The 24,576-nt window shown below is 32.9% G+C and overlaps 1 protein-coding gene across 1 annotated transcript in view; it reads left to right on the top strand.

Moving 5' to 3' along the window:
• The window catches only part of CSMD3 (CUB and Sushi multiple domains 3), a 1,168,727-nt gene extending 1,151,504 nt beyond the window's left edge, over positions 1–17,223 (top strand). The window contains exons 67-71 of the mRNA XM_072774281.1: positions 3,362–3,520; positions 6,487–6,599; positions 9,202–9,289; positions 11,373–11,508; positions 15,212–17,223. Of these exons, the coding sequence (XP_072630382.1) occupies positions 3,362–3,520; positions 6,487–6,599; positions 9,202–9,289; positions 11,373–11,508; positions 15,212–15,371 (656 nt within the window). The 3' untranslated portion in view covers positions 15,372–17,223. The remainder of the gene's footprint in view (positions 1–3,361; positions 3,521–6,486; positions 6,600–9,201; positions 9,290–11,372; positions 11,509–15,211) is intronic.
• The last annotated feature ends 7,353 nt before the right edge of the window (positions 17,224–24,576 follow it).

The raw sequence follows: 24,576 nt of genomic DNA, 5'->3' as shown, positions 1-24,576 counted from the left end.
CTCAGAGTCATAATCTCAGGGTCATGATTTCTCGTAGTGAGATGGAGTCCTACCTCAGACTCCACACTCAGCATGGATTCTGCTTAAGATTCCACCCCCCCTACACCCATACACCCCCACTCCCCCAGTCACTTGCTCTCTCTCTCTCTAAAAAAAAGAATAAAAAAATCAATCTCATTCTATGGATCCAATATAGTTCTAATAATCAATACAAAATACAAAAGGGAAATTTACAAGCCCATTTGACTCAGGATATATAGATGAAAATAATCTACATAAAATCTTAGCAAATCAAATCCAAAATTATAGATAAACAGAAAAACCAAAAGATGACAGAACCAAATTGGGTTCATGATAGATATGCAGGGATATTTTTACATTAAGTAATCCTTAAAAGTAATCTACAATATTGAGAGATTAAGATGCTAACAATTCTGATCAGTGTAATACCTACACAGAAAATATTTGATAAAATGCAACCTATTTATAATTTAGCTGGTTCCAAAAATAAACTTAATAAATTATAAAGGAAAGGAATTTCTTTAACTTTAGTAAAAAAGATCTGTAAAACTTTAGAGTAAATGTTATCTTCAACTGGAAAACATTAGAAACATTTAATTTAGAATCATGAGGCATTGTGATTATATTACTCCAAAATAGCAAGAATGAAATTTGGCAATTGGATCAGAGTCGGGAGCGTGATACTACATTTAGCAATGCTATGAAGCCTGTGAAGTAAAGTTTAAATTCAGACACCTTGAAAGAAAGGATCATGACATCTTAGACTTCTTTTCATTGTCCACATCAATGAGAGAGGGATGACATTTTAGAGTTTACAAAGAACAGCCAAATACACATTCATAGTTAAATCCCCAAATAGACCTACAATAGAAAGAAGTATTATCATTCCCATTGTACACGGGAATATAAATCACCAGATGGTGTCTGCTTTGCCCAACCTGAGCTGCATTTCTCAAAAGGCAGAAGGCAGCAGTGGCATGCTGGAGCCCGCAGGTAGAGGCTTGTCACAGACAATTCTGTGCCTTCTTCCAAACTTTGCATTCAGTGATTTCAGGTTGGTAGGAGTTTGAAATCTGCAATTATGGGAATATTTACACTCTAGAAATCAGCAAATACCGCTCATCAGTTTTTTCATTTGCTTTGTTTCATTTTGTCTTGTTTTTCTGGAGACCCGGTTGTGAAACATTGCCTTCCACATCAATGATTAAAACCTGATGCAGTGTACTTGGCTGCTGCTGCTACCTGCATCTTTCCATCGCTCTTTTCTCCTGCCACTGAGGTTCTCTTTCATCTCCTTCAACCATCACTAATTCACCTAAGGACTACGGATAAGATCAACAGGTGTAATAGGTTTTCTTTAAAGGTTCAGAGATAGCAAAGAGTAATCACAATACAGTCCAGGTGAAAATCAACAATGAGACAGACAACTCCTCTTACGTACTGAGTATGAACTGTTAGGCACTGCCCTTAGGGTATCTTTCTCCCTTGTTCCTGCTTTTACCTGGACAACTAAGAACCTATTAACTTCCAAATTCCAGGTCTTTCAGGGCAAGATAGCTTGTCACTCTCTCCTGCAAACTTGTTTTAGGTACTTTTTTTCACTAAAAATTTTAACATACTTTTTTACTAAAAACTTTAACAAATTGAGGGCTTTTTACTCATTCACTGTATCAAAGTTCTAGGTAAGATTCCTTTATACATACACAGCATACATAGCATTCCCCTATAGCATTCATAGCTGTGAAGTTTGGGGTTTGGGGAAGGGAGTGCCACTGTAAGGATGACTTGGTAAAGGTCACAAAGTCAGAACTATGGATTAGTCATTTTACTAAATACGTGTCTGCTAAATATATATTTTATTAGCAATTATGCAGTAAGGTCTAAGATCCACAGCTTTCCTAATTTATCTGAGTTGTAGCAGCAGCAGCAGCAGTAGTAGTAATAGTAGTGGTAGCATCTATCACTTAGCTGAACACTTCACTTTCTGTATCTCATTTAATCTTCATAATAACTCTAAGTTAACCTCATTTTAATTAGGAGGAAGTTCAGGTTTGGAGAGTTAAGTAATTTATGCAAAACCACACAGTTCAGAAATTGCAGAGGAGGGACTTAAAAGGAGCTTAACTCTACTGTTTGCAGTGCTAACCCTTCAGGTGTACTGCTCTTGAATTATCATAGAGAAAAACATCATGTGTTGAAATATTCAGTCAAAATACAACTCCTGGGGATATTTTATGTTTTATGTAGTTTATGTCTCTAGTAGTTTTGCGATATTGGTTTGCTGAGTAGAATTCAAGGAATGTTACCCCAGTCTCTGTGATCTGGGCAGTAAGAAGTGTGATGTATATAGTGAAGACTAGGTGACAAATTGTCAATAACTTGTTAGGGGAAAACAGGCTTTCCCCTATTCTGTTACTCATTCGTTTGCACAAATAGGCAACTCTAGTATAACTCCCTGGAATAGCTACTTTTGGGGGATGTACCTTATCGTGATGTATAGGACTGATGGAAGTTTCTCTTAGCCTCATTTCAGGATCTGAGTAGATTTTGCCATATTTGACTTGTATACTTCTAAATTACATAACTAATTTCTATAAATATAATGTCTTGTTTGGCTATCTAAAATAAAGAGCATTCCTTCTTTAGATGAGTTTTATAACATTTAAAATATTATTGGATTTGACCACAATTCATCTCCCCCCCATGAGAGTTGAGCAATTCTAGAGACAATTTCTTTATTTCTAAAAATACTGTAATTCAAAGCTGTCAATATGGTGGAGCCCTGTTCTTCGTCAGGAGCATCTATTATTGGAATAACTGAACTCAGTCTTCTGTAAGGGGACAAAAGAGCATCCCTCCTAACAGTCCTTAAGTCCTATTCTGCAAGAGGGGGTTTTAACCCCATGCTCTTCCTTCTATAAATCCATTCATACTGCCTGGAGAAAAGCAGACCTCTTGGGACTTTTATATAGACTGACTTGGCTCAGTAAAATCATTTTATTTTCCTTCTGAAAGAAAGATGTTACTAGAGGATACCAAATATAAGTAAATTTGATGTTTAGCTGGTTCTGAATATAAGCCTTATGTCTTTAATTGGTGTTGTCTATCTTTGATTGATGACTCATGTATGAATACAAATCTAGGTTATTGCAATTTTGGTTTATTCCAAAAAAAGGTTGAAACACATATATGAAGAATTCACTTTGTAATACACATTTCACATTGCTGTGTGTTTAGCAAAATTTCATTATTCAATAAACTAATATCCATTAATCTAATTTTTAATGTTTATATTTACAGGGTACAATGAAATTAATGTATGTGTTTAACCTATTTACAGTTCCAGATGATGTGTTTGCCCAAAATTACATATGGAAAGGCTCTTACAATTTCAAAGGAAGGAAACAACCCATGACCTTGACAGTTACTAGTTTCAATGCTTCCACTGGGAGAGTCAATGCTACACTCAGCAATAGCAACATGGAACTGCTACTTTCAGGTATCCCGTTAAAGAACAGCAAACAGTGCCATTATGCCTTCACTTCTATAATTGCATCATTTTTATTGGTGATTTTTATACTGTGAAATATTTGTTACATTTTAATGACATTCATAATTTATTAAGAAACAAGGCTTTCTGGGATCCCTGGGTGGCGCAGCGGTTTGGCGCCTGCCTTTGGCCCAGGGCGCGATACTGGAGACCCGGGATCGAATCCCACGTCAGGCTCCCGGTGCATGGAGCCTGCTTCTCCCTCTGCCTGTGTCTCTGCCTCTCTCTCTCTCACTGTTGCCTATCATAAATAAATAAAAAACTTAAAAAAAAATAAAAATAAAATAAAAAAAAGAAACAAGGCTTTCTGATTTTTGGATTGATACATGAATATTACTACACAAATGAAAAACTCTGATTCTGAAATAAGCTTGTTCATGAATATTTTGATGTAGCTAGAATGAGACATCATGAAATGGAATAATTCTTTTGATTTGAAAAATTCTTTGATTTGAATAACTAAATCTTTCTGCATTCACATAACACCAAAGAGACCAGATAAGTGACTAGCAACTGTTTTATGGACACAGAATCGTTTCTTCAAATGAGAATATTTAGATGGATACCATAACTGAAGACAGAAAAGGTAGATCTATGCTACTTTAAACATGCTTGAGGGACCCAGAGGCCCTATCCAACTGCTCAGCCTTCTCAAGTTTCTGTGTCCTCGATCTACTGCACATTTCCGTCATTACCTTTGTTCTGTTTTTTTTTTTTTTTCTGACATTCAGATGTTTTCTCAAATGTCTTCCATTAACAGTATCCCAATGATCCTATCTAAAGCAACATTCTCATCACAAACACAGTCAGACACACTCTTAGTCTCACACACTCTTATCCTCTTTCACTTTCTTCTTTTCACTATTTATGGTATAGTATAGTGTGGTAAATTACATAACATGATATGACATTATTTGTCTATACTCCAATAATAAAAGATCTAAAAGGGAAGCTCTTTGCCTTCTAGTTCATACTATTTCAAAAGTTAAAAAAGCATCTGGAACAAAATAAGTCTCAGTGAATATTGTCCAAGTGATGAATTTGAATTGCCCTTATTTAAATAATATTTTTAAAATATTGATATTGAAAATAGGAAATTTAAATGTCTTGGCTGTTGAGGTGCTTGGGTGGCTCAATCAATTAGGCATCCCACTCTTGATTTTGGCTCAAGTTATGATCCCAGGGTCATGAGATTGAGCCCCATGTTGGGCTTTGTGCTGGGCATGCTGCACCTGGGATTCTCTCCTTCCCTCTTCCTCTGGCCCTCTCCTGCCCTCTCTCTCCCTTTCTAAAATAAATACATAAGCTTCTTGGCTATATGTATATCCTAAAGATTATCAATAATAAGATAATTTGTGGTATAAATGAAATGGAAATAACATTATATTTATTGATTTTGTATATTTTAGGAGAACTGTCAAACATTTTGTATTATTGAATGATTCTCTGTTAAAGTATTGGAAGCTAATATGTATTATATTTTTAAAAAACTATACACAGTTACAGTGATGTAAATTGAAAAAGCTTTATAGTAACAAAATAAAATTATGACTACTGATTTGAGACATAACCTTTTTCTCTTTATTTTCTATGAGTTTGCACAAAATAAATGTATATTTAATCTAACCTAGAGAAATTTCAAAATAAATTCCTACAAATATAGAAAAAACATAAATAGATACATTTGCTCTCACTGTCTCCATATAAATCAATTATAACATTTTCCCAGCAATATTATTTTTCATTATTTTTGTCTTTCCCTAGTAACTGTAACTTAGTTTAGGTCAAAATCTATGGATCATCTTTGTATTCCCAGCATATTCTTATGAAACTTTATAACATAGGTGAAAGATTAAATAAATGAATGAAGGAATCAAATTTCAACCATAAGTTAATCATATTTTTTACTTAGACTCTTATCTCCTAATATTCCCCTAAGCACATTTATATCCCAGCTTATTCCTACTCTTAGAATACTCACTGTTTAAGAAAAAAAAAAACATAATATATATGTTTGCTTTTCTCTTTTATGCCATTACCTATATTTACCTTCTAAAACTAAAAATCTCACTTTATTTTCAGGACTCAGTCCATAAGCATTTCCTAATCACTCCATTGTGAAATGATCCCTCTCTCTTCTGGCCTTTTATTTATCATATTTTTTCATGTATTTTAGTTGGTTATGTATCTGACTTATCTCCTACTTTATTGGAAATACTTTTAAGCATCCTATCTTTAGATAGGAACATATATTTTCTCCTCTATGGCTCTAATAGCACCTAGAATATTCTTTCAATTGGGTTGGCACCAAATTCATTATTAAGAAAAATATCAGGAATTTTAACATGTGATTTCCATCTTTGAAGATTTTATTTATTTATTTATTTATTTATTTATTTATTTTTATTTTTATTTTTTTTAAGATTCATTTATTTATTCATTCAGAGAGAGCGAAGAGAGAGGCAGAGACACAGGCAGAGGGAGAAGCAGGCTCCATGCAGGAAGCCTGATGTGGGACTCGATCCTGGGTCTCCAGGATCATACCCCGGGCTGCAGGCGGCACTAAACCGCTGCGCCACCGGGGCTGCCCTGAAGATTTTAAATCTCACTGGAGGCAGAAATAATTTTGTTTACAATATCATGGAATGATGTTATTAAGAATGATAATACTTCATTAATAGCATAGGTAATTTAAAGCTCACAATTAAGATTTAAGTTGAGAATTTCAGCTGAGAAATTAACATATTTTGCAGGATTTGTGGAAAGCATATGGATGAAGCAGGTCTTGACTTGCCCTTGTTTGATTTCTGTTCCTGTCACATGCATTACATGATATATTTAAAGAGTTAAAGACAATAAAATAAAGCAGAACTATTTACAAAATTGGTAGACTAAAATGTCCTTACATTTTACAGGGGTATATAAAAGCCAGGAAGCTCGCTTAATGTTACATATCTACCTTATTAAAGCACCAACTCATGCTTCTGTGAAGAAAATGAAGGAAGACAATTGGGCCATGGATGGCTTTGTAAGTATTGCTCTTTTTTTTTTTTTTTGTATTGCTCTTTAAATGTCTGCTGCTAATTTTAATAACCAATTTGTGCTATAATTTGTCATTAAGATTACGGAAAAAGGTAAATTTCTAAATTTAGCTAATTATGAACACACATGCACATATAAAATGGCAAAAATACTATTCTGGGTAAATTGTTTTGAGAAAAAGATTCAGTGTAAATACTTAATAATCTAGAATGTTAAACCTAGAATGACTGGATCCTGATGAATTTTGCCTACTTTCGTAGTATTTATGTGTATGAAGGCCATATAGGTTTTTTTATGGTTTCATCAAATGTATTTTGTCTATGGTCAATACTATGATAAATAAATCTAGGTAACATATAATTCATTCTTTGTCTGGGTCTACTGTTGAAAACATATGCAGCATATTTACAAAATGCATCAGAAAAACTAAGTATGCTCAACACACTTATTTTTTTTTCCTGTAAATTTAACAGATGTAGGATATTTTATAAATATTTGAGATATTTTATGAACCTGTTTATGAAAAGAAAGTTATGTGAATTATTTCAAGTGGAGAAATAGTTACCATAGCTTCACCATGGAATCACCCTGTCCTATTCAGCCACTTATTTGGGAATTTCTAAATTGGCAGTTAGATGCAACAAGTCTCTATTCACATATTCCCCCAGAGTCTTTCTTAAAAAATGAGCGGGAGAATTCTGGCTACATCCTAACAACTAACAGGTCTTCTTTTATAAGGAAAACCTAGTGGGAAAGAAGATAGTAAGTCATAGGCTTCAGTAAGTTTAGGACCCAAGGAGAAAAAATGTTTATCTTATTTCCCTATCTGTGCCATTATTTGTGGAGTTGGAAATTAACTCATGTCTTCAATGCACTCAAATTGTGTAATTGTATTATTTCATCTAGGAAGTAAACAAAATGAATTCACTCATTTAAATATTAGAGTTTGAGCTATTCTTTTAGGAGCATTTCATTTTTAAAAATGACCATGACTAGACTATGGTGTCTGATAATAAGGAAATAATCACTTCTTCTGACATGTCAGACTGCTATGGCCGGGTGGGTATGATATTTTGCTTTTTAGGGTAAGAATTCAAGGTCTATTACAACCTTTACAATAGTATACAGGACTTAGGTAACTAATTAAAACAATCTTTTTTTTTTAAAAGATTTTATTTATTTATTCATGAGAGACACAGAGAGAGAGAGAGAGAGACAGAGACAGAGACACAGGCAGAGGGAGAAGCAGGCTCCATGCAAGGAGCCCAACGTGGGACTCCATCCCAGGTCTCCAGGATCACACCCTGCAGCACTAAACCACTGCGCCACCAGGGCTGCCCTAATTAAAACAATCTTATGAGCAAATTCATATTACTAGTTATCAGGAACAATGAAATATATATATTTCTATTTTATTTATGAGAGCAAATCACAATATGCACGTAAAGTATTTTTTTTAAATATAAGATTTTATACACATGCAAGATACATGGTATAGTCAGCATTTACAGCATTAGACACAACCACAAAAATCTCAGGGCCAAAGAAGTTTTTTTTTTTTTTTCTTTCTCATGTATCTGGGGCTATTTTTGGGTATTCCACTTGAGGCTGTGGTAGCAAGTTCAGGTCTGCTCTAGGTTCTTATTCTGGGGCCCAGGCTGGAGGGGCAGCAGCTACCCAGAGCATATTCTCTTGTCAGAGGTCAGAAGCTCTGACGGGTAAGGTGTTTTAAACACCTCAATTGAGATACAATTCATATACTATATACTTCACCCATTTAAAGTGTACAATTCAGTGGCTTTTAGTATATTTACAAGTGTATAACCATCACTACAGTTGATTTTAGAATATTTCCATTACCTCAAAAAGAAACTCCACACCCTTTAGCTATCACCCTACCCATCCACCTCTCATCTCCACCCTAGCCCTAAGCAGCCACAAATTTATCTTCTATCTCTATGGATTTCTCTGTTTTAGATATTCATATTTATGGAATCATGTAATATGTGGTCTTTTGTGACTGGCATCTTTCACTTATTATAATGGGAAACATGCCTCTTAAGGCCTAGGCTTAGAACTGACATACTGTTAATTCCACCCACATTTCATTGGCCAAAGCAAGTCACAGGACCAAACCCAATGAGATGGAAAGTACATTCGACCTATGTAGATTGGTGGGACGCAGAGAGAGAGTGCATACATGCGAAATAGTAGTTGAATCTACAAAGTACAGTTTTCTACTTTAAATTTTAATTGATCCTTTGCTTTGTTCTGTTTCACCATATCATTACCCCCTTTTTTTTACAGTAGGTTTCTTAGGCTAAAAGAAATCTCTATATATCTATATTATTATATTAATAACCAATCCCCTTTTTTCTAATATTCTAATTACTTAAAAATCAACATTTTGATTTTGCTTATAATGATGGCAAATTTACACAATGTGTAGTGTTTTATATAGGAAGAAGATACAGAGTTAGAAACTCTGCATAACATTCATTTAAAAGTAAAACTGAATATTTATTAAGGCTGGGAAAATATAGCTGTGTCCAATCTTCAGATTTAATCAACCTTATAAATATTTTTAGGTTTCTGCTGAGCCTGATGGAGCTACTTATGTATTTCAAGGATTTATTCAGGGCAAAGATTATGGGCAATTTGGACTACAAAGACTAGGTAATGTATTCATTTTCATTTTCATGTAGTTCCTTTATTACTCTAGACATAAGAAAAATACAGTGGATTCTGTACATTAGGCACACTTACTACATTTTGAATTTTGCATTGTCAGGATTATACATTGATACATTTGATAGCCTTTTAAGTAATCACATTCTTCAAAATATTGATTCTCTATGTACCAACCCTGTACAGTGCTTGGTTTTTGTCATATTTCTAATAAATATGACACACTGTCTTGCCCTTAGCAAGTAAAAAGGAGAAAAAGCGATACAGATATAAAAGAAAATATTAAACTGTAAATGATTTTTTTATCTCATGAGAACTATAGTACTTTTCTTCAGTTTGAATATTGCAACTTTCTCTTTCAAAAATGTAGTGGCACTTTGAAAAATTCCTATGGTCTGGAAAGGGAAAATAACTTTGAGGAATAGACCTCTTTTGGGGGCTTTGTACTATTCAGATATGTAAATTTCCTATAATGGGAGGCACAGAATTTTGTCATTCTTCTTCCCAACTCTTCTAAAAAATGTACATAAATATTTAATGGTCTTGGGCAAATATAATTATTAACATAGCTTGTGGCATATAATTTTCTTAAGGTATATTGTCTCCCATTATTATATTATGGTATTGATATATAAAGAATAAATTCAGACTCTAAAACTACTATTTGATATTCATATTAGAAATTCCATTACTTTGAACTTTTACCTAAATATTTTGAGTCCCTGGAAAAATGGGGTAAAAAATAAAGTATTAACTTTTAACCTAGACTAAGGTATAACTTAGTTTGAACATAACTATTTATCAAAAAGGGAAATTAGCTTTCTCAAAGTGAATAAGAATAGTAAGATGTCATTTCAGATAATGTCTTGCCTAAAATTGTGTTAATTTTGAAGACCAGATACAACATTCATTAACAGAATACATTAACATAGTTGTGTAATTTAATGCAAGATATTTTTGCCTACTATTCTCAAAAACATCTCAAACACTATATGTCTAAAACAGAACCTATAAAAATGAGTTATTTCTGTCTGGGGAAAATAAAAGGAAAAAGTGAAAGACAACCTGTCTGCAATTTTCTCTTCCCCTATCCGTATGCCAACACATTGACAAACCTGATTTTTCTCATTTCCTAATTGTGCTAACATCTTCCCCATTTACTCATCCTCAAGTAGAATGCTTCTCATCCTGTGCTCTTCTACCTCTTATCCTCACAAACAAGTTCTGTTGATTTTTAACTACAAAATGTTCAGCTAACTCTATCTTTTCATGTTCTTCCTAATGCTCTAAGATACAGATCAATTTCCATTTTTATCTGGGTTGTTGCCATGACCTTTGAAGTACTCCTGCTTCCAGTCCCAATTTTCTCAAGCCTATCCCACCCTAGTCAATGTTCTAAATTGTGTGTCTTATCACAGAGGCTCTTATTTCTAAACACTCTCAGCTGTCCCTCACTGCAGGTAGGTAATAAATTTGAACTTTTTAGAATTATGTGATGGCTTTTCAGGATATGGCCATAGTTTTATCATTTTAGCATCTTCCTCTTACACACTCATTCATGCCTACCTCTACATCCTTTCCACACAGCTACACCTAGCGCTTGTCACATCTTTTAAATATGCTACTCACCTTCCCATTTCTGGGCTTATGATGATCCTGCTTCCTTCTCAATTCATTGTTCTAATGATTCTTCAAAGTCAAGCTCATACTGTATATTCTGCAGAATGCATTCTTATATACCACCAGATGGAATCAGTCCTTCTCTTCCTAAAACACATTGATCAAATTCATGCTTGATGTCTACACTTATTTGTGTCACTGTATTCTTCCCACAATTGTATAAACTCTTTGGTCCAGAGACTCTGCTTTCATTCTGTATTCTTTCCTGAAAAAAATGTCTTGTACATAGAAGGCACTATACAAACTTGTGTGGAAAAGAGTTGAAGTGTCGTGAATTACTTTTGTTTACTATGTACATTTCCAAGTAGATATCCTGAGAAAGAAAGATGATCACTTCATAAAAATAAAAATCAATTGTGATAAAATAAAGTTGACTTTTTTTTTTTTATAGGATTGAATATGTCAGAAGGCTCAAATTCTTCAAATCAGCCTCATGGTACAAACAGTAGTTCTGTGGCCATTGCTATTCTTGTGCCTTTTTTTGCACTTATATTTGCAGGATTTGGATTTTATCTTTATAAACAAAGGTAAGTTTGTTGATATTACCTATAAAACGTTTCCCAAATCTTTTATTTCATGTTCTTTTTACTACTCTAGTTCAATTCCTAACTTCCATTTGTTGTTTTTTTTTTCTGGGTTGTCGAAAACAATGTGTGCCAAATATCGCAACAGTTGTTAGAAACCTAATTTCCCTGGCCTGCCTCCCACCACCCCAACATGACAAAACAAAAATTGCAAGCATTCAATTTAACCCTTGGTACTTTTGCCTATCAGTTTCCTGGTACATACTTAATTGTATCAGTTAGTTTTGCGTTATCCATAATGAGACTTTAGAGATACAAAATCCAGGTTAAGGTTTAAATTAAAAAGGTGATACTTGCTGCCAGATTTAGAGAACTAGGAAATTCGTGTCCAATCCTCTTTAGTTCACATGACAGTACTGACCAATTTTACCCATGCTGACAGACAGTAAAATCCCCTAATCTCCTTTTCCTCTGCTGGTTTTAGGAGATTATGCAATTATTATGGTTATCTTTCTAATATATCTACTCTATGACTATGCATATTATTGGTTTGTCCTTGTTTACTATGCCCATTACAACATCCCAAGTGATGGGCTTTATTATACTGTTGTCTGCTATTTGGACTACTTTTATGAAGAAAAACACATATAGGTAACCAGATAATTAAATGAATGTTACCTAAATGCATTTTTCTCAAAACTGACGTTTTTAAATATATTTCAGTCTAGATTATCTAAGAATAATTTATTTAATATAAATTTATTTAATATTTAATATTACATGAATTTGTAATAATTGAATATTATTAGCTGCTTAGGCCTTGACGATACCAAATTTTATTAAGGATAAAAAAATCTTCACTAAATTTATTTATTAAGCAAGCCATTGCAATCTTTTTTACAAAAACCTATTTTTATAAAATATATATAACACAAAACCATTTGTACAATTTAGTAGCATTTAGTATATTCAAATGCCATGGAGCCATCACTGCCAGTTCCAGAATATTTTCATTACCCCAAAAGGAAACTCTATGCCCATTAATTAGTCATCTCCCATTCTTTCCACTCCTGCCCTAGGCAACTGCTAATCTGCTTTCTCTACTTGTTCGCCTATTCTGGGTATTTCATATAAATGGAATCATGTAATAGTATAATATTTTATATCTGGTTTCTTCAACTTAACATGTTTTTTTTCAAGTTTCTTCCATGTTATAGTATTGATTAGTACTCCATTCCTTTATATGGCTGAGTAATATTCCATTGTATGTTTGAATGTGTTCTGTTTAAATATGTCCATTTATCAGTTGATGGGTGTTTGGCTTGTTCCTACATTTTTGCTATTGTGAATAGTGCTGCTATATACGTTGTATACAAGTTTTGTTTGGACATCTGCTTTAGTGCTTTTGAGTATATATCTCAAAATAGATTGCTGGGTTATATAGTAATTCTACATTTAACTTCCTGGGAAGCACAAACTGTTTTGCAGAGCAACTGCACCATGTTGTATCCCCACCAGCAATGTGTGACTGTTCAACTTTCTCCACCTCCATGCCAACACTTGTTATTTTCTGTTGTCTTTTCTTTCTTTTTTTAAATTATAGTCATCCTAATATATATGTGAAGTGGTATCTCATTGTGATTTTAATTTGCATTTCCTTAATTACTAATAATATTGAGCATCTCTTCAGTGTTTCCTGGCCATTATTCTTTGAAGAAATGCCTATTCAAGTATTTGCCCATTTTTTAATTGGGTTGTATGTCTTGTTGAATTGTAAAAGTTCTTTATATATTTTGAAGACTAGATTGTTAGTGTACATATGGTTTGCAAAAATTTTCCCTTTCTGTGAGTTGCATTTCCACTCTCTTTGTAGTGTCCTTTGATACATAGAAGTTTCTCATTTTGATAAAGTCCAATTTGTCAATTTTCTTATGTTACTTTCTTATGTTTCTTATGTGCTTGTAGTGTCATAGCTAAGAAACTATTTCCAGATTCAAGGTCATGAATCAAGATCAGATTGACCTATATGTTTTATCCAAAGAGTTTATTAGATTTAGCTCTTATACTTAAAGGTTCAATTTATTTCAAGTTAATTTTTGTTGATAGCATAAAACTTTTCAAAACTTTATATCATTTTCCTTAAAACTCTTGTTTAATATTGGTAAAAGGACACATCTTTGTATCTTCACAATTCTTGCTTAATTAAAAGAAAATCATGTTGCTTCTGGTTTTTATTATGACTCTAGTTTGAAAAAAGGGAGACAAATACTATCCATTAGAATTATGCACCTGGCAAGAGCAAGCTGTAAGCAATATAACTAGGTGATCCCATTGAAAGAAACTTAAAATAGCTTTAACAAAATTTATTGTCATGCAAATCACCTAGCAATTTTTAGTATAGAGAAAAATTCAGAAAATGCATTAGGGAAAGTAAAATAATATAATAGCAAATACAAAATATGATAAGGTAGTTGAAATTTGTGGTGTTTGTTGTAAACAAAGGAGTTGAGAAACAGATTTATTTTAAGATATATCTACCTTAGGAATTAGGGCCCAGAAACAGGTAGGGGCAAGTCTGCCATTGTACCAAATGAATATCAGCATATTATGAAGTGGGATGGGGGAAACTAGATACAAGATTTATCAAAGGAGAGAGAAACAACAACAACAAAAATGAAACAGGAATTTAAGATTAGCAAGTTATACCAGCCAGACTAGAATCCATGTATTTTAGTAAAACCAAATGTTCAATTATCAGTAACTCTTTGGAAACTATTTTCATGACTTAATTACCAGTATAGTCATTTCTTCTTTAAGATTTTGAATGTATTATTCTAATGTATATAATTTTTAAGAAAATTGAGTGTTTCTGTTTTTGAGATACTTCAAGTACCTTCCCAAGTTAGGCCTCTGTGTTAGTTTTTTGCTCTTTCTGAAATCCTTCTTTAATTAGTGTAGACCTGTCTCTTTCTTGTCCTTCAAGTCTCAGATTACTCTTTACTTCCTCAGAGATGCTTTTCTTTATCACTTCTCCTAAAGTGGGTCCCTGTTATTTCCTATCATATCAACAGTTTTCCTTGTCATCAGAACAATTCTTATTACCTATTTTTTCTTGCTTTGTTTTTTTTTTTTTACTTTTTAACTTAATTAACAAATATTTATTAATTATTTCCTATCACTACATTATGAGCTCCATGAAAGTAATGCCTTCCTTGTAATCTCTTTAAAAAAAAATTTATATCCAATGCTTAGGGACATGCTTGGCACATAACAGATACTCAGTAAATATTCAAGGAATGAATGAATGAATGGATGGATGGATAGATAGATGGATAGTAATGAGATTTAAATTTTATCATCACCATAGTATTTATAGTATACATGCTAATTCATAATGATTATTTATTATTGCATCAGAAAATTTAAATTTATGAGAATAGCCATAAGACATTTATTTATACCTGTATTACTCATATTGGTTCTGTACATTAATATGTATTATATGTAAATAATAAAAATCACTCAGGGTTTAAGAGTGACTGGTAAATAGTTCAAATTTGATGTATTGAGCTTATGATTTCTCAACCAATACTTTGAAGTCAGATTATGCATTAGCAATGATAATTCAAGTATATTATGTTTGAGCCCTACTTTGCTGTTTCTAGAAGAAAGCTAACATATAGCTAATCAATGTTCTCATCAACAGGACTGCACCCAAAACACAGTATACAGGATGTTCAGTTCATGAAAATAACAATGGCCAAGCAGCTTTTGAGAACCCCATGTATGACACCAACGCAAAGTCAGTGGAAGGAAAGGCAGTACGATTTGATCCCAACTTGAATACGGTCTGCACAATGGTATAATGCGGCAACTCTTCATCTCCTTCAGAAGAGTGGAAATCGACACAAAACAGTGTACATTTAGTTCACTGCTAACAAATTAAAGCACACTTTTCAGGACTTGCTGGGTCACCTTTTCCTGAGGAATGATAGAGAAGAGTGTTTTTTCATAAACTGGACTATAATTCTTCTTCATGTTTACCATGGAGAGTTTTACAGAAATTTGGCTGCACTCTGAGAGTGCTTACTCACAGTTTATTTGCTTTTTTTAAAAAGGAGATTATTCTAAAACATAAACTTATTTGCATATATTGGAGGAGCATCCACTCTCAGTATTTCTGTGCTTTATAAAGTATATTAGAGGGACTGGGTTTAAAAAAAAAAGATATAGGGTAGAAATAAGAGCTATACTTACAAGAGTCAATAGATCACTGACTTCTCTTTAACTGTCATGAGCTACATCATACCATGAATCCATATTTCACACCACTCTATCCACTGTTCGTTCTTGTTAATTGAGCCATTGTCTTCCTTATTTCCATAGTTATTTCAGATTGAGTCATACTCTGAAGTATTTCTGAGCTAATTGATGTCACAAAAGAGATAAGACTGCCTACTCTGATTTGACTCTTTCTGGTGTTCTCCAGCATCATATTGCTATTCTTTTTTTAGACTGGTAGTCACAGTTTCTGCAAATGGCAAGATCATTGTGGTATTCTCCCCATTCCCTCATTATGTTGTAACCAATATTATTCCGTAAGCTGTGGGGCAGTAGTTTATTACCTTGCTTCAATCTGCTTTGTCACCCAGAAACCACTCTAGCTGGCAAAAATTATTTATAATAATGATGATTTTGCAGTTATCTGAGACACCAATCTTACAATCCTTTACCACAATTTCCAAAGTTCTCGAAAGACCAAATAGAACCTATTCATCTACTGTATTTAGTCTCTGGTATATCCTATTTTCCTTCCAGTTGAGCCTTTAAATTTATTTAACATTGTTTTGAACCTTTATCAACAATGAGTTAGGAACATAAGATTTTAAGCTTTTAACTTTTATCTAACAGTGAGTTAGACACATTTTGGACCAGCCCATAAATATAATGCTTACAAACAATTTACACTTTCAAATCACCAATATAAATTTATTTCCTAAATTGTAGATTTTCCCAATTTTCATATATTTTAAAGTTTGTATACTATTATTCTTAAGAAGCAGGTTTCAGATATGACAGGTTTCTTTCGTTGTCAAATTATGGTTTGCATTTGCAAGTTATTGGTGGCTCATTTACAACTGTATCACAGTAATGCCAGCATATTGATTTAATAGGTCATTGTCTTCCTTTTATAGCATGTTTTACGTCATTGAATAAATTATGTACCCAGTGTGAACTCTTTATTGTTGTCCCTCTCAAATATGGATAACTCTGTAAACAGTTTCGACTTTTTGTATCATGAGACAGAGTGCCTAAGAGAAATCATTGCACCCGAAAGCGCTGCTTGGATCTATCTCTACAACATTTAGTGAATTTCTTGTAAACCACTTTGAGATACATTGTTTTGGAAATTCATACAATTTTCTCAACATTGTACTCTACTGACAGGATGCTGTTTTAAATTTTATGCCATCAGTTATTTATTCTTGTTTATTCAAATGACTGCAATAACAATGATTCATTCATTAATGTTAAGGTTAATACATTTAAGATCTTGTTTAAACAACGTTTCTTCTGCAACTGGCTACTCCTCTTATATTAATGCATACACTTTTGTAAAGAAGTATATTTTTATGAAAAAAAAAACTTTGTAAAAGTATGATGTAAATTTTCAGTGCAATGTAAACAAAATAAAAATGGATAATTGCTTTTGTAAAATGTGTATTCTTCTCAAAATTGTCTGCCAGTGTACTGGATAGCAAATTTATTTGGTGTTTTAAAGTTCCCAAACTGCATTTTATATAGTTATTTAGCAACATAATATTGAGACATGGGAGTGTTTTTCTGCTTTATATTTTACAGCTCCCCAAGTGTGACACACTTTTAGAAGTAAACAGATTCCCACTAAATATAATAGTATCATAAGAACCTCATCTTAGAATTCCTTAAATGTAAATAGTTTAACACTACTGTCTATTTTTGGGTATATCTGACGATTTCTAATATTTCTGAATTGTATTTTCTTAGAGATACTTATTTTTAAGTAGGAACTTAATAATTTTTCAATAGCTACATTAAATTAATATTCAAAAAGAAACTTGTCTTGCCAGGGTGTAACATGTAAAATTTTGTATTCAAGAAACTTGTCAAGTTTCTGTAAAGTTCAAATCACAAGTTCACAAGTTACTGAAGTTCAATTTTATTAGAGAACTCTTTTTCACAAAATATGTTGTTTTTATATTTGACAGCCTCCAACTCCATCCTATATAAGTCTCTTTATTACACTTTCATTTGAGAAATGAATGATTCTTGACATAACTGTAGCTTCATTTTAAACTTTAACTGTATTATTTCACTTTAAACTTATTTCATGTCTTCTATATTTTTCCTTGTTGTTGTTTGTCCTTATTTTTATTCCTTTCTGTGCTTTTTTTTCCCCTTTTCTCCCCTACTTTTTCTTTTAAGATTTTATTTATTTATTCATGAGAGACACAGAGAGAGGCATAGACACAGACAGAGGGAGAAGCAGGCTCCATGCAGGGAGCCCGATGTGGGACTTGATCCCGGGACTCCAGTATCACACCCTGGGCCAAAGGCGGTGCTAAACCGCTGAGCCACCCAGGCTGCCCTCGCCCTACTTTTTAATTTGCTTTCTTTTTTCTGATATTTTTCATAATACCCTTTCCTGTTTTATGTCTCCTTTTTAGACTTTGATTATTTCTTATCTTAATGTCCTTTATCCTAATCCTCTCAAAAGTTAGCAGCAGTTTTAGTGGGAATAATTTTATTTTTATTTTTTACCAGGTTTATTGGAGTATAATTAACAAAATTATAAGATATTTAAAGTTCATGGCATGATGATAAATATATACATTTTCTGATGAGAATAATTAAACTCTATTCTCTTATTAAATTTCAATTAATTTTAAAGAGCCTCTAGTAATTCTTTTATATTTAAGAACATTAAACCAATAGGTTCCAAGGTTCCACCCAGGATGCCTTAATACTAGAGCCTGATGATAATAATTGTGGAAATAGACCAAAGGGTCAGAAAAAAAAAAAATATATATATATATCCCTGTTCTTTACACTTACAAATGAAAGAGAGAGAAAAAAAATACCTATCATTGGCCAGAAGAGTCCACAAAAATAACTAGATGTTATTCTCGTAAAGAGATTAAGAGAATACATTGTAAAAGTATTAATCTGTGTATTGATATCTATAAATTTAAAATAGGTTTAGTAAGGGAAAAAATATCTTCTGTAGATTATAGAAATTCATGATGCTAAGAAATATCTTAGAATAAGTATTTTGAAATTTGGCTGAAAATATATTGATTTGCTTCTTTTTTTGTTTTTTTTGTTTGTTTTTTAGGATAACATTGGAGGTAAGGGGATATTGACACAAAAAGATATACATGTTGCAAAAATCTGAGAAATATCTTTTTGTCATCATGATATGAGCTTGGTTTCCAATGTAAGAGCAGATTTAAAAGTTGCTAGAAGAGTAGAAATGGCCACTGGATATTAGATTTCATTCTTTAGTATACAGACAATGGCACTAGTGAACATCTGCCAAATATTTTCCCAACCCATGTGTAATAATTTTACTAGCCTTGAAAACTAAGTATATTCTATATATTCAAATTCATAGGCATAAATTATATTGCAAAACATAAAACAAAAAATCTATTTAAACTCTCATAAGATCCAAACCTTCATTATAACTATTAGCATAACATTGAAAATAGAGATGAACCCAAGTACTTTGGCAGGGCCAATAAGATATATAAATATAGAGAAAAATATAGAACCATCTACATAGTATGACTTAAAAGAAATCTTATGGCCTTCCTTCTCAGCAAGTATCTTTTATACCCTTGAGTTAAAACTGATATCTCCTGAACGAACTTATTAGAATGAAGTATGTTATCTGGAGAATATTGTATGATAGCATTATAATCCCAGTAAGGGACTTAACACAGCCATTACAGGGCAAGTCTGTAAAGCTAGCATTCCTAATCTTCATAATTTTAAACCAGGACTACCCCAGTCTATGCTAGTGTTCTAGAATGGTGTTTCTAAATACATAAGGTTAAAATCCAAAGGAAATTATAAATAAATAATAAAACAGTTACAAAAACATTTAAAATGTTGTAGTATATATATATATATATATATGTAATATATATACACATATATATCATATGTAGGAACTCATATACTAATATACATATAGATACTAACATACATGTATATGTATTTCTATACCAACATATTAAATGTGCAGTGGTGCTAATAATTTCTGTAATTTTAAAGAGTATCATAAACAATATTTTAAGATATTCATAACATTTCACATGAAAATATCTGTGATTTTTATTCGTCACAAAATTCAGTTTATTTTTGCACAACTTTTTACAGAAGACAAATAATATATTTTATTTTATTTTTATTTTTTATTCTTTTAAAGATTTAATTTATTCATTCATGAGAAACACAGAGAGAGAGGCAGAGACACAGGCAGAGGGAAAAGCAGGCTCCACGCAGGAAGCCCGATGTGGGACTCGATCCTGGGACTCCAGGATCACACCCTGGGCCAAAGGCAGGCACCAAACCACTGAGCCACCTAGGGATCCCCCCAAATAAAATATTTTAATTGAAAGATAAGTGGAGGTAAAGGTATAACTCTTTCCCATGCAAGTTTCCAAACTTCTTGAATTCTACTTTCATACCAACTTCTTTTTTCTTTTTTTTTTTTTTTTTTGGTATACCAACTTTAAGACTCTGCCTTGGAGACTGCAATTTACAGCAAGTACATTGTGAAGGGGCAGGTAAGAAAACATTGATCATTCTCTTGAACCCCTGGCAATGAAAATGAAATGCTCAATTTGAACTTTACCAAATAACAGCATAAAGTCAATGGACTTTAAGGAGAAATCTCCAATGAGAAGGAGTGTAGATATTAAAATGTCATTAATCAATTAATTTATTAACACAAATATTTTCTAACATTAGATATATGTATACTACTTTACTGGAAGTATAATGGATACTTGCTGAATAAAAATATAAGAAATGTATGGATCTTATCCTGAAGTAATTTAAAATCTTGTCAAGCTACAAAAACATTCTTTAAAAAAAATTATTTGATTTATTCATTTGAGAGAGAGAGAGAGAACATGAGCAGAGGGGAGAGGCAGAGGGAGAAGCAAACTTCCTATTGATCAGGGAGCCTGACACACAGGGCTCTGGCCAAGAACCCTGAGATCATAACCTAAGCAGAAAGCAGTTGCTTAACCATCTGAGGCACCCTGGTACCCTGCTATAAATATTCTTAAACTATTATCTAGAAGATGCCACACAATAATACTGTGTGGTAATTATGTATATCTATGTATGCTTCCACTCTTTCACTGCTTTCTGTTAATTAAAATAGACCTATGAATTTGTAAGTGAAACATTTGACCAATTCTACTCTAAAAAATTGGATGCTAACATTTTTAAAAGATCTAATTAAGGGGTATAGAAATTACTTCAGTTATATGGCATCAATACATATTTTCCAGAATATTCAGAATTTGATGGAATAATTTAAAAACTGAATATTAAGTTAATTTAGTATCATGGAACACTTGGACATTTCTCGACAGAATGACCATAAACTGTTTACAATTTTAAATGTGGAATGCATGTTTCTTTTATTTCACTTGTTTGTATTTTTAAAGAATTTTTGTGAGTTGAAGCTTTATTTACCAAATATCATTTTCAGTTTAACTGAAGGGAAAAAGCAACTAAAGTTTCAATGGAAATAAATTCAACAAGACAAAACAAAGGTCAAATTTATATTTGAAGATATGCCATTTATTGGGTAAGAGAAACTAGTATTCCTTTTCACCTAGTAGTTCTACTTAATAGGTCATTTAAAAAAAAATCAAGAGAGGGGATAATTGAGATGGTTTTCAAATTATGCACTATTTGTATATGGTGGAAAATATTTCACTAGTTTTCGGAGTGCAAGCAACATAGATATTCACTGACCTGGGATTGTATTAGAAATGACCATACATTTATAACTATTAAAAATACAGGGGCTCCTGGGTGGCTCAGCGGTTGAGCACCTGCCTTTGGCCAAGGGTGTGATACTGGAGTCCCAGGATCGAGTCCCAGATCAGGGTCCCTGCATGGAGCCTGCTTCTCCCTCTGCCTATGTCTCTGCCTCTTTCTCTGTGTGTCTCACATGAATAAATATATAGATTCTTAAAGAATATTATATTAAAAGTTAATGACATGAAGTAGACTTTAATGTTAAAAAAAAAAAACTATTTGTATCTGTCTCCGACTCCCTTTTTCTCTGTCCTATTTTTCTTTTTTTCTTCCAAATCCATGCATATACAAACACAAATGTCTTGAAGCAAAGAAATAAAAACAAATAGTAGTTATCATTGTCAGGAGTGCAATGATTACAAATTTTTGCTGTGGGTTTTTCCAGAGAGAATTTATTTATTTATTTATTTATTTATTTATTTATTTATTTATTTAATTTATTCATGAGACACACACACACACACACACACACACACACACACAGAGGCAGAGACACAGGCAGAGGGAGAAGCAGGCTCCATGCAGGGAGCCCGACGTGGGACTCAATCCCGGGTCTCTAGGATCAGGCCCTGAGCTGAAGGCAGGCGCTAAACCGCTGAGCCACCCAGGGATCCCCTAGAGTGCATATATTTAATTTCATTCTAAAAATAGTAGTTTTAAATGAAAAGAAATAGCTTAAAATTTAAAAGTAGGTTTTACTTTACTGATGATTTTGCTTAGAATAATATCCATGCCTACAAATGATAGCAAAAGAGCCTGAATTTAGGAGACTCATGTCAACTGTGTCAATATGAATAAAAACCCAAGGAATTAAAAGGAATAATGCCTATGTACAGTAAATTGTTTAAATGAGTTAAAGAAGTGAGAATAAAATTAATAAATCTATTAATATTAGTTTTTTGTCAAATATGCATGTATTTTCACTTTCTATTTGCTGTTTGCATTGCATCAAAATTACATAGAATAAGAACACTGGATAAACAGTTAATTTTTCCCTTGATAATTAACTTCCTCTAAAAACATAACTAAAGTCCTGAAAAGAACTAGACCCAATATATATTTTTTATTTTATATATTTTAAAAACTAAATACTTCTCCAAATGGTAGTAGTAGTAGATGTTTTACTTTATAGAACATTTTTTAAATGTTAAAAATCTTTAAAAAATACCTGACCAGGAGTTGGCTTTTTAATGATTCCTCCTTTGAGTCTATGGAGTTGATGAATCTTTTTCTTTAAAGCAATTACACTCTCTAACCTAAGTTTTTTATTTTACATTGCATTATTCTGTTCTTAAGATATATTTAAAGTGTTTTTCCTTGAATAATGTCATGTAAGTAAGTGCAAGGCATCATTATTGACACTTTAAAATATTCCTTAGCCCTACAAAGGAGCAGAAACTATATTATTTATCCAGGAATTTAATAAGTGGTTTCTTTATTTAAAGGACATTTTAACTGTTTGTATGGCCCTCCACCCCTACTCAGCATATGATGTAGTTAATGGCAAATTCTATCAGCAATTGATTTGGGAAAGCAAATCTCAAATTTTTTGATTTTGAGGCATTATTTTAGTAATAGACTCTAGCAGTACTTTATTATTTAAAATTACAATTTCACTTTCAACTCTTAGGATATGATTGAAATTATGCAGAGACAAGGGTGCATAAAGTATTTAGAGAATGAAAGTAAAAGTTATGTGCAATCAGTATAAATTGTGGAAAAGTTAATGTTAACTAAGTCGTTTTAAGAATCAACAAATAAATTTAATCATAAATTAAGTTTAATATGTAAATAATCTTTAAATGGAAATATTAATAGTTCTCCTATAACATTTGTTTTGAAATGCAAATCTATTCCAATGTGATTAATATATCAGGAAACAATTTGGGTGTAGCAGTATTTTGAGTTTGCTTAAACAAGACTCCTCCGACCCCCAACCAGGCAAGCCTGAACACAAATACTTATAGCCAGCAGGACTGACCAGGGTGGGAATATGCAACACACACAGCAAACACCCTACCAGCCACCTCAGGTCCCTATATGTGTCATAGGACACTCCCATCTATATCTAGTGTTACAATTGTAAATCAGATTTAAAATAGTTCTCCTTCCTCTACCACACAATAACTCACAACTGAAATCCCTCTGACATACACTACTATAACATACTCAGATCTTTTTCAGGGTAAACTGCTGTATTTATTATAGTACATAGGTATTTTTTTTAATTTATTTTTTATTGGTGTTCAATTTACCAACATACAGAATAACCCCCAGTGCCCGTCACCCATTCATTCCCACCCCCCTCCCTCCTCCCCTTCTACCACCCTTAGTTCGTCTTCCAGAGTTAGCAGTTCTGTCTCCCTTTCTGATATTTCCCACACATTTATTCTCCCTTCCCTTCTATTTCTTTTCACTATTATTTATATTCCCCAAATGAATGAGAACATATAATGTTTGTCCTTCTCCGATTGACTTACTTCACTCAGCATAATAACCTCCAGTTCCACCCGTGTTGAAGCAAATGGTGGGTATTTGTCATCTCTAATAGCTGAGTAATATTCCATTGTATACATAGACCACATCTTTTTTATCCACTCATCTTTCGATGCACACCGAGGCTCCTTCCACAGTTTGGCTATTGTGGCCATTGCTGCTATAAACATCGGGGTGCAGGTGTTCCGGCGTTTCATTGCATCTGTATCTTTGGGGTAAATCCCCAACAGTGCAATTGCTGGGTCGTAGAGCAGGTCTATTTTTAACTCTTTGAGGAACCTCCACACAGTTTTCCAGAGTGGCTGCCCCAGTTCACATTCCCACCAACAGTGTAAGAGGGTTCCCTTTTCTCCGCATCCTCTCCAACATTTGTGGTTTCCTGCCTTGTTAATTTTCCCCATTCTCACTGGTGTGAGGTGGTATCTCATTGTGGTTTTGATTTGTATTTCCCTGATGGCAAATGATGCA

The sequence above is a fragment of the Canis lupus genome, chromosome 14 (genome assembly GCF_048164855.1).
Source record: "Canis lupus baileyi chromosome 14, mCanLup2.hap1, whole genome shotgun sequence".
Lineage (NCBI taxonomy): Eukaryota > Metazoa > Chordata > Mammalia > Carnivora > Canidae > Canis > Canis lupus.
Note: the sequence above shows the minus strand (reverse complement) of the source record. Positions and strands in the feature narration are given on the sequence as shown.